This window comes from Tiliqua scincoides, chromosome 5 (genome assembly GCF_035046505.1).
Source record: "Tiliqua scincoides isolate rTilSci1 chromosome 5, rTilSci1.hap2, whole genome shotgun sequence".
In the NCBI taxonomy this organism is placed as follows: Eukaryota; Metazoa; Chordata; class Lepidosauria; order Squamata; family Scincidae; genus Tiliqua; species Tiliqua scincoides.
Window position 1 is genome coordinate 116,286,152 of NC_089825.1, and position 11,485 is coordinate 116,297,636.

General features: G+C 43.9%; 1 protein-coding gene across 1 annotated transcript; it reads right to left on the reverse strand.

Moving 5' to 3' along the window:
* Positions 1–720: 720 nt before the first annotated feature.
* Positions 721–7,968, reverse strand: LOC136653350 (vomeronasal type-2 receptor 26-like). Its single transcript, XM_066630258.1, has 6 exons — positions 7,805–7,968; positions 6,542–6,833; positions 4,647–5,501; positions 3,893–4,120; positions 2,874–3,000; positions 721–1,622 (listed from the first exon to the last, which is right to left on the reverse strand). Exons 1-6 carry the CDS (start codon positions 7,966–7,968, stop codon positions 721–723), a joined length of 2,568 nt encoding a protein of 855 aa, XP_066486355.1.
* Positions 7,969–11,485: the final 3,517 nt, after the last annotated feature.

An 11,485-nucleotide genomic window follows, 5' to 3' on the forward strand; every position in this document is an offset into this window, starting at 1 on the left:
TAAGTGCCAGCCTGAGAAACCTGGAATGGGGGTTGGTAAGAGCAGGGGAGGGTGCTTCAGGGGTGATCTGGGGTGGAGGGTGAAGGGCAGACAGCAGTCCAGCTGTTTGGAGGACTAAACCCAGAATGGGGGTGGTGGTGCTAGGATCTGACACTTTGCTGGATCCTAACCCCTCCCCCTGCACTTGAGTGGCTCAGTCTTACAAATGGCAGCTCCGAAATGCACCTCCTCTTTAGGTGGTACAGATCCAAGTTGCCCCATGGGGCAGCTGCCCTGCAACACAGGGTAAGAAGAATGAATTCCCCTTACTCCGAGCTATGCTACAACTCAGCCCAGCCCTGATCTAGATGCAGTGCAAGCCTGCCTGCCTCCCTGCTCCAGCCCATGTTAGGATTGGGCTGCCATTCATTTAAAAATTGGGCATCCTTAAAAAAAAAAAATTCAATTTGACAAAAATTCTGGTATTGGTCTTTTACCCCAAAAGTAAGGCCCCCAAAGTGGGGCAAAGCCCAACTTCATCCTGGCAAACTGGAGGGTGACAATTCATGACACTTATTTAAAAAAAAAAATGATTCAGTTTGCAGATCTTTGCAAAAGATATAAAACAGTTGTTGAAAGTGAACCATTCTGAAAATAATAATAATAATAATAATAATAATAATAATAATAATAATAATACTAATATGGACCATATACTAAACAAAGAGACACACCAATTTCTCAGTGATTTCTTCTTACTAGCTGTTCTCTTTTGTTCAGCTCAGGCCTCAACACAATAATGTAACATTTGGGGAAAAAGAGGCATCCCAGCAACCCAGCACTGGAGGCCAAGATAGAGAAGATCTCCACAGCTACCATGTGTTTTCCCTTTGTACTCAAGTAGGTTGGAACAAAGGACAACCAAACACTGCAAAAGACCAACATGCTGAAAGTGATCAACTTGGCTTCATTGAAACTATCTGGCAACCTCCTGGCAAGAAAAGCTATAATGAAGCTGACAATGGACAGGAAGCCCATATAGCTGAGGACAGAATAAAACATAGTTATAGAGCCCTCATTACATTGCAGTATAATTTCTTCAACCACTGAGTGGTAGTCAGTATCTGAGAAAGGAGGAGAAGTTGCCAGCCACACAGTACAAATGCCTGCTTGAATGAGGGAGCAGGAAAGAACAATGGCATTGGCCATTCTTTTCCCAACCCACTTCCTCATCCTACTTCCTGGTTTGGTGGCCACGAAAGCCAGAACCACTGTGATAGTTTTTGCCAGCACACATGAAAGAGCTGCTGAAAAGATTATGCCAAAAGCAGTTTGTCGGAGGAGACATGTCCATTTTTGAGGTTGGCCAATGAAGAGTAGTGCAGAAAGGAAGCAGAGCAGGAGGGAGATGAGGAGGGTGTAGGTGAGGTTCCGGTTGTTGGCTTTGATGATGGGAGTGTTGTGGTGCTTCATAAATGTTCCCAGCACCAAACCTGTGATGACAGAAAGGGAAAGAGCAGAAAAAGCTAAACTGATCCCAAGAGGTTCTTCATAAGATAAGAAGCTGATATTTCTGGGAATGCAGAAATCATGTCCTTGATTTGAGTAGTAGTCTTCTGTGCATTTAAAACAGTCATTCATATCTGAAAAAAGAAAAGTTGCAATCTCAGTTCCATAACATGGCCTAAATCAGGGATGGGAACTTGAGTCAACTGAGTCTAGCACAAGTTGCTAAAACACATGTTTGTGTGACTCGTGCATAACTCGAGTTGCACATCTCTATGACTCAGGACTTTACTCGAGTTTCAAGCCACTAACTCAGAAATGAGTCCTCATGTGTGCCGACTCAAGTCTAACTGGGTGTGCTTGCTTACTTTTTTGTAACTTCCACATCATGCAAACGACAACTTACAGCGATCTGGAAGTCAGCATTAACTGATGCGAGCAGCAGGGTAGGTTCGTTCCAGCCAGTATGCAGGGACTGTGGGTGGGAGGGGGGTTAGGAGAGGAGGAAGGGTTAAGGTTTTTGTTTTGGGTAGCTAAATCGAGCATGAGGCGGGGGGAGGAGGTGCATTTTTGTGTTGTTACACTTCACATACACACACTGCCAGTACCTCAGTTTTTTCTTCTGGAGTCACGCCAGACACATGTATCAAAAAGACTTATGACTTAAGTCAAAACGAGTCAGTAAAGGGCTCTGGATGAGACCCAACAGCCACCCGTCATGACTTGATTATGAGTTGAGTCAAAGGGGGCAGAGACTCGGGTCTTGACTCGAGTCTGGGGAGGCTGCCTCTGGCACATCTGTGGCATAAGTCTCACTGCCATACTGTAAAGAGCTTCAAATGGAAAATACTGAGAACTATATCAGTTCTCAGTGGTGAGTCTTCCTAGTTGTTACATATAAAGCTGACCAAATTATATACTGAAGTCAGTTGGTTTTAGGTTTGGATGTTTTAAAGCATCCATTTGTTTCTATCCCTAAGGGAAGTCAATGGATAACTTATTTTATTTATTTAAAAATATTTCTATCCCTTTTTTTTGTTTGCAACAACAGCCCCAAGTTGACTAAGAAACGCAAATATTAAAGTATGTACAATGAAATCTCTATAAAATACAAACCCCCACAAAAATCAACAGTAGCAATAGCAATAGAATTCACAGAGTTGTGTAATATGTGTCATGTCTCAGATTTCTGACCAAGCAATGCAGCATGTTCTGCCTTACTTGAATAGCATACAATGCTTGAAGCTCCTCTAAATACTCCTTGATCTGTAGGAAGGGTGACATCAAGGTATGCCTTCATCTCTCACCTCTGGATTCATCAGTGGAAACTGGTTGACTTGATCCAACAGAACTCATCTTTCTTTGATACTACTTTATATTTTTCTTACCCTCTTGGTCTGAAATCTTTCCTTCTGGACATTTAATGCAATCATAGCAGCAAAATGGCTCTCCCTCCTTCACTTTTTTGCTAGAACCAGGGTGACAGTGATCATTACACAATGAAAGGGGTTGTATCTAATTGAAAGATGAAGGAGAAGAGTGTCAGCTTTGAATTTATTCTGTTTAGAATCCTTAACATTTGTTTTCATCATTCACTCCAGTAATAAATCATGGGGCTTCAATCCTGAGTGGTTTGTAAGCGAGAGAATCTGACTCCAACCAAGTAGGGTGAAGTTGAAGAATTCCTGGGGTGAGGAATTCTGAAGGTTAACTTCTACCAAAATGAAGGACTAATAGTCAAGGACTTCTGTAGCTTACTCAGCATTGATGGGAAGAGAAAAGTAGATCCGGATGCCCAACAGGGAGATCCCTGCTCTTTACTCTGGCTTTTGACCTGCACTGCAGCTGCATTGGATCTGGAAAATTGGATAGGATTTGGACCTAAATCAATAAATGGTCCCCTGTTCTCAAAGGGCTCATAATCTAAAAAAAAATAAAATAGAATACAGAAGAGACACCAGCAACAGGCATGAGAAAAGATGTCATGCTGGGGTGAAGAAGGACAGTTGCTCTCCCCCTGCTACTGAATATTGAGGAAGCTGTAGAAGGGAAGCACATTCTCTCTAATAGCACCGCACAGCCCATTCCTAACTTCCACCACTCCACAGCATGTAGCCGTGCCAAGGTAGTGCACTTTTCATGCTCTGGTGGGGGGTCTACCAGAAGGCCAATGAGATGTAAGTAAAAAACTTTTCACTTATCCCTTGGTAGGCCTTGTGGTCCCCCATGGGTTTCCTTGGATCTATGCTAATAGCATATATACTTTCATATTCATTCTCATTCTCTTTTAGGAATAATAACTTTTCATTAATTCTTAATTAATATCCATGAGATTGAAAGTAGTATTTTTTTAAAAAAATTGTTCATGTGTCTATGATTTCCAAAATTATATATAGGTGATTTCTACCTGCTCAAACCAGCTGTGCCATGTCATAGCATCCTCATTGATGGTCAGAGCTTCACCTGGAGGAACCTGGGAATCCATCGCCCCAATTTTTACTCTGTGAAAGGACTGGTTTGGAGAAATAACCCAGTTGTTTATATCCAATCCGGCTATCAATTGCTCATTGTGATCAAAGGACACATTGTCCCCAGCACTGTTATTAAATGAGACACTTCTCAGGAAAGGATGGAGCTAGTTTGAAAAGGAAAAGTGGAGTGATTAAACAAGGGGAGGGGCTGTAATGGAAAAGAAAATCAGAATGATGTTTAGAATCATCTAATCTTGATGTATGGTATTATATTTTAAAAGATATTTAAATGGGGTAAAATTGACCTCTGCGCAAGCATTTTCTCCAAAGTTTCTTTTTCGTTTTCATTTATGAAAATTATTTATTTTACTATGGAATGCAAAAAAAAAAAAAAAGAGAAAGAAGACTTCAGCTCCAATGCACAAAGAAGATTACCAGTGCATTGGGGGCAAAAACAATCCTTCTCATTATAACAATGTATAGGTGGAGCCTCTTTGTCTGCAGGGGTTCCATTCCCAGACCCCCCCCCCCCCCGCAGATACCAAAAACCAAAATCCATGGTTTTTGGAGCCCACCTCTGCTCCAAACATGACCAGAGCCTAGTCAGAGGCAAGGAGAGGTAATCCAGGGATTCCTGTTCTTACAGCCACAGTCCTGGGGCTTTCCCACATCAGATGTGAAGTTCATTACCTGCCACCACAGTTCATTCTGAAGCTTCAGTTCCCCAGAATCAGCCATTGCTCTCCGTGTGAGTCTCGACATGGCATGGAAAGCATGGGCCACAGCATGGACTGCATTGTAGATACTATAGCTGTGGCCTGTCATGCCCCTTTCAAAAATGGACCTAGGAAGGCTCTCCAATGTCTCTGTCCCCATGCAAGGCTTCCATTCCACCTTGTCCCCCCATGTACTTGGGAATACACAGGCAAAGGACTGTTGCCAGAAATCCCTGATGAAACCATCTGTGGTCATGCTGGAAGGGTTTACGCTCTTCACATATTCATGGAATCCTGGTGGATCACTGGAGTGAAATGAGAAAGCCACAGTACCATGGAACATGTCTTTATTAAAAGTCCTCTGGAATGTGAATGATAAGAACTCCATCTGGGCTGTGACAATCCAGACTTTTCCTTGTACTTTTTTGGTTACATTTAATAGTTCGGATACATATGGGAGCCAAAGTAAAGTCGTTATAGAATACGTTTCTCCATAGAGCAACACAACATTGGCCTGGCTGCCAAAGATTTTATCGTGTATTTTGGTCCCCCTTTGCATCAAGTCTCCTACATCACTGACAACATTTGTTTTGGGAACTTTTTCTATGAACGCAAAACAGATATCGCTCTGGGAAAAGAATGGCAGCACAGTTTGCACAAACCATTCTCCTTTCTCGTTATCCCTGGTAAGGACCCCAATCCACGTCCACCTGAAATGCAGAAGTAACGAGCGAATCCCCACATACTGCAGGCCTTCATTGGGGACCATTTGGTAGAAGGGAAGTCCTGGGGTTTTATCATTCATCACTGGAGATGATCCATAGATGAGCTACAGAGAGATGTGGAGATGAGGAAGAAGAAGAAAAGATTCAATTAATAGAGCAGGTTCAAGTGTTTAATTTGTGTGATGGCTTAATTTGTGTTCAAGTGTGAATTTGTGTGATGGCTTTTTCATGACATCTAAGCTAGTGGCCATCTAGGGTTGTCCACAGATCAATCATAAACTGTGTGAAGAACCACTTCCTTTTCAGAACGGCATATTTACCCCCAATCGGTTTCCTGGATAACAACTGGCTTCAGTGTTGCAGGAGGGGGAGAATAACTTCATCCAATTTCTCTCTCCAACATACAATTTAAATAAGCCTCAGTCATTTGTAGACACTGATTGAGAGAGGATGATGATTCGGGGTTATAAAACCACGCTTAGCTATGGAGATATTGAAGGAAGAAGAGCTTGTGTGACTATCACAAAGTTAGAATCACAATTTGCTCAGTTGATTTGAGTGGTGGGATGTTTAGAAGACATTCTTATATGTCATCATTCTTGTCGTGGTATTATTATTATTATTATTATTATTATTATTATTATTATTATTACTGAAGTGCAAAGTGGGTGCCTCAGTCAAAGTCACACTTCAGTTTGAAATTGTGGGTTCTTTCCTACAAACACTTAAAGAGTGGGAAGGGACTGTGCAAGGGAAAAAGCATGCCAAAAACATTTGGTATCTTATTAATTGTTTACTCATTTGAACTATTTATGAACCCAGGAGAATTAAAACTTGGTACGTATGTGAACGATGCAGTCAAAAATGGGTGGAATGTTGTGAATGAAGTAGTGCAGAGATGCTCTCCTTTTTCAGATAAATGGAGACATAAAAGTCTCATCTAGCTTCTTGTTTTCCTCTGCTACCCAAATAAAATACCAAATCAGGTCTGATATTCACACAAAAGTTGCATATTACTCTATTACTGTCTCATAAAATCAAATTGGGAAGGTGACTGGAATATGTCTGCATAAAATTTAAATGCAACACACATAGTCAGTCACACACAAACACACACAGATCTATATACAGGGACACATCCTACCTGTGGAATCTTATAGAGATCCAAAAGAATTGCTACCTGCTGATAGGTTTGGAAATTCAGTCCCATAATGACAGCTAACAAGTTATTGTGGGTATCGCATTTGTAGTTGGGGACAAAGCTCTCTGGAGTGGATGTAAATTGAATGGCATCATAATAGGCCCACTTTGCACTGAAGTAGTTTTCGTAGATGTGGAAGCCCAGGGAAGTATTAGGTAAGATCTGGGGGTTTTCATTGATCTCTTTCACAGCAAATGCCAATGCCAGGATGTGCTGGTAGTTCTTAGTCACTATTCTGCAAGTAAAGTTGTATAAAGAAGGTAACTTGAAATTTAACCACAGTTCAGTACAAACTTCAGAAAGAGCAGAGTTTATCAAGGAGGATAGAGCTTTACTTTACAAAATATGAATATCTGCAAACTTTATTTGAATGTAGAAACATTTAAAGCTATGATGAGTGTCATATAAAAAAAAATGCTGTAAGAGGAAGTATATAATGTATAAAAGATTCACAACACCTTCTACAATGGTTTCTTTTCCCTGTGAAAAAAAATGTATTTCGTAAATGAACATTTTCTACAGCATAGGAGGAGCTCCTGTTGTGCATAACAGAATGTCTGTAAGTTAATGAGCCACTCCAGTGAAAGATGGGCGGCCCAACCCTGACTTGCACTGGAGCAGGCAGGCCAGCAAGCCTGTGCTGCATCCAGCTCAAGTATGGGGCAAAAAGCGGCGCAGCCCAAGGCAAGGGAAAACCTTTCCCCTTACCCTGCACAGTAGATCCTGTGCAGCAGCCCCAGTGGGCCTACTCAGATCTATGCCACCTGATGAGGTGGCACAGATCCGAGCAGAATGGAGCAGCCAGGGGCCACTCCATGTCTCCCGGGAATGGGGCTAGGATGCGTCATGACTGTCAGATCCTGGCCCTGCCTCCCACTCCCCACCTGCCTGCCCCCCGGAATGCCCACCACCCTCCCTCCCTTACCCTGAAATGCCTCCCTCTCACCTTCTCCCCCCTCTCCCCACATCCCCAGACCCCTGCATCAGCCAAGCCAGGCCGACACAAACTTAACCCATCAGGGCTGCATCCAATGCAACTCCTTGTGATGGCCTCCCAACTCCCAGGTCGATGCAAACGTGCCTTACAGCATGTTTGTGACACTCCTGGGCTGGTGCAAGGGACCAAGTCCACCTCAGGATTGTGCTCTGAATCTTTCACTGGAGAAGAATGATGAGAATAAGAGAGATGAACAAGCTCCTTCTTACGTAAGCTCTTCAAATGTTGTTGGCTGAGGTTCCTTATGAAACGTGGCCACATCTGAGATGGTCAGGGACTGAGAAGCAATGACACCAATGACGAGGTCTCCAGGCTGATGATACTTATGAAGTGGAGGGTATGGAAAACGGGTCTTGCATTCCACAATGTGCATTTTGCACACCATGTGAGGAAAGAACATCAGGAACACTACAGAAACCAACATTTTGAGTAACAGACAAATCCTGACTCTAACCACAATTTCTCCTTCTTTTCATCTACACAACTACTTTCAATGTGTCCATCCTCACAACTGATTGGGTGGGATAGGAACTGCTGATATTCTGAAAGCCTGGAGTAGAAAGTTAAATATGAGATATACTGGAGCATGCGTCTCAATTCTTATACCCTAGTACCACCTCTGAATATTTCAGGACAGATATATCATTATTTTCTTCCTACACTTTCTAGTATCCTCAAAACTCTTTGGGGATTTTGAAAAGCCTTATAAAAGCCAGAATTAATTATAGACCTTTTGATGATTAAGGGGGAACGTACTCACAGATTTGGATCTGACAATTCCCTCTAGAATTTCGAAAGAAAACATAATTGTCACAGAAGAAACCTCTTTTGTTTCTTTTCCCTTTCATTTCCTTGAAAAACAAGGGACACTTGGGCTTGATCACCCACAGTAAAACAATGCCATCACAACTACTTGGTGGTCCAACCCTCCTCCCATCTGCAATCTGCATAATATTACCTATCTCAGAGGATGATGTAAGGATTACAGGAGAGTAGATGTTACACTCTGAATCACAAAGGGCTACACAAATGTTTGTTATTCTTTAGCTCTAAGGAGGAAGAAAATATGTTTCATCACCAGAATGGACTATCTGAGCATGTGAGACAGAGACCTTTAACTCATTGCCAACTCACAGCTCCCACACATGCAGATATTGCACAGAGATTGCTTGACCTCCATTTGTCTAATTGTTGCTCTAAATATTGAATGAGGCTGCTGCTTCCTGTAGAATCTTTCCCAGGTCATTTCTTGTACAAGTTGGTGACATTTTAAGGAAGCACTATGAGTTTATAGACATTAATGAGGCAGTCATCAAGTGAATTAAATAGGTCTAGGCCTTCTCCTCACATGCCCCTGCACTGTTCTCCACAGATGTTAAGAAGTCTCCTGTTTCACTTTGGGATCGATAGAGTCATTGCTGGCCAGTTTTAAACAAACCTGTGCAGACTATGGGCCCAATCCTAACCAGTGCACTCTGGGTCAGTGCTGGAGCGCACTGTCGCAAACGTGCCATAAGGCATGTTTGTGGGCCCCATCACCAGTGGGGCACTGGTGCTAGCTCAGTGCTGGCTGGCACTGGGCTAGCGCCAGTGCTTCACCACAGCTGCACTGCTCGGTGGTTGCATGGACCGCTGGGCACCGGAGAGGTAGGTGGGGCCATGGGGGGAGGCAGAGAGGAGGATTGGGAGAGGGCAGGGAGGAGGTGTGCTGGGGGAGGGAGTGGGCCAGGAGAGAGGCAGGACTGGTGGAGCGAATCTCCACCGGATCCTGAGCCTCTATGTCAGCCTGCCCACCAGACACGAAGGCTCTGAATTCTATGCCGACCCTCAGGTTGTCATAGAATTGAGTAACTCCACTGCAAGACTACTTGCTTTACCTGGGTGAAGGGGACAAAAGTCCCTTTCTCCCATGGAGAAGTCAGCAGCTGCCTGGGGTGCGCTGGATGCAGCTGCAACCATTTTCAGCACCACTAAAGCCCCACATGCTGGACAGCTCAGGATTGGGCTGTATGGCAGTCAGCAGGTGGAGTTAATGAATCTTCTCAAATGACAGATGACCAGACCCATGGCAGAGGTTGCTGCTTATGTGGTGACTAGAATTACATAAATATTTACACCTTGTTTGAGGAGTGGGTTAGAGACAGGTTGGCTCTCACTCCTGAACACTACTGCTGTCATTTCCACAGGTGTGTAAGACACTCCATGAGCCATATGCCCAGCATTGACCACCTCTTGTGGGCTATCATTGCTAGAGGGCAGACTTGAGGACAGTGGAGGAAACTGGACAATTTCGATAGCATATTCCTGGAAAAGACCACAGTGCAATGTGAGCAGTGGCAAAGCTAAGGCCTCTGGTACCTGGGAGCACAAAATTTTTAACACCTACCCCGTTGCGTCCTAGAGGTGATCTGAGGCATGGGGAGGCCTATTGATGTTTATTGTAAGTAAGCTCCACCAATATCTACATGACATGTTCCCAACAGAGAGTGCACAGGACAGAACTGCAATTGTTTCCTAAAGTTAAAATGTTAACACGTATTTCCTTGATGAAAACATCTGTACCATGAAAAGCACATCATTTCTCCAAATGAACCATTTCCTAGGGGACTGTCTTTGTTCCTTTGCCTAGCATTCACGGAATAGAGAGAAAGATATGGGATAGGTACATACTAGTAGGACTGGGGTTAGTACTGGGTGACAGGAGGAACTTTGGGGAACAATCGTACCACTGCTGCCTGACATCCAAAAACTGGAACTGATTTCAAACATGCAATCTGTCCTCTGGTGGGGAGTGATGTGCTGCTATTGAAACAGAAACGGTAGAGTCCCATTCAGAAGTTCAAAAGCTACCTGCTGCTACTTTCTGACCAAACCTTAAAGAATTGGATCTGCTACCAGTTTCACCATTTTGAAGCTGAAATTTGTAATGAACATTTTGTTCAGCCCCAGCACATTCTCAGTTTTATTTCTAAATAAATAAACCTCCCACCTTACCCCCCTCCCCCCGTAAGCACATGAGACACAGGCTTGGGATCAGAAGCAGAGCTAGGGGGGTAGTGCGGTAAGTACGGCACACTCCTCAACGACCCCTTACCATCACAGCCATTCATGGCAGTAATCATGGTAGATTGCCATTACTGCCCCAAATGACTCAGACACCGAGGGGGAGGGACTGTTTACACAGTGCATTGGAAGCGTGCCATTCTTACCACACTGCCCCTCCCCTCCAGCTCTGCTTTTGCTTAGGATGATGACTAAAGATTGACAATGACATAAACTGCAGCAAGGAAAACATATCTAAACAACCCTTAGCATGCAGGCTACTGATCACTTGGGGGAAATGGCACAGGTCATCTACCTCCCCCAGACCCCATGGATGTGGCATCCTGGCTCAACGTGACACACAATCTGAGACTAACAGCCCAATCCTGAGCTGCCCTGTGCCCAGTGGAGCAATGGTACCAAAATGGCTGCTTCTGCATCCAATGGCCGCCAGGCAGCCGTTCATCCCCTTCCCCTGGGTAAGGGAGCAGGCCCCGCAATGGGGCTACTCAAGTCAGTGCCAAATATTTAGCTGGTGCAAAGTCAAGTGGCTATGTATTGGACTGGGAGGCCTGATGTGGGGCTCTGGATCCGGTGGAGTAGAGCACCTGCCTCCATCCCGCCCTTCTCCCTCCCTAGCAGCTGCTAGGGCTTGATGACGGGTAAGGGAACAATAAGGAAGGAGATCTCTAGCTGCCTCCCAGCCCACATGGCACAGAGCTGTATCACAACATTGGCTGTCCTGTTCGGATTAGGCTGTTCATGTAGTACTAATGTAAAACCTGCAAAATGTAATTTTCTTGAGGTTTTCGATCAGAGTTGCAATAGAGAAGAATCCAAATATTTCA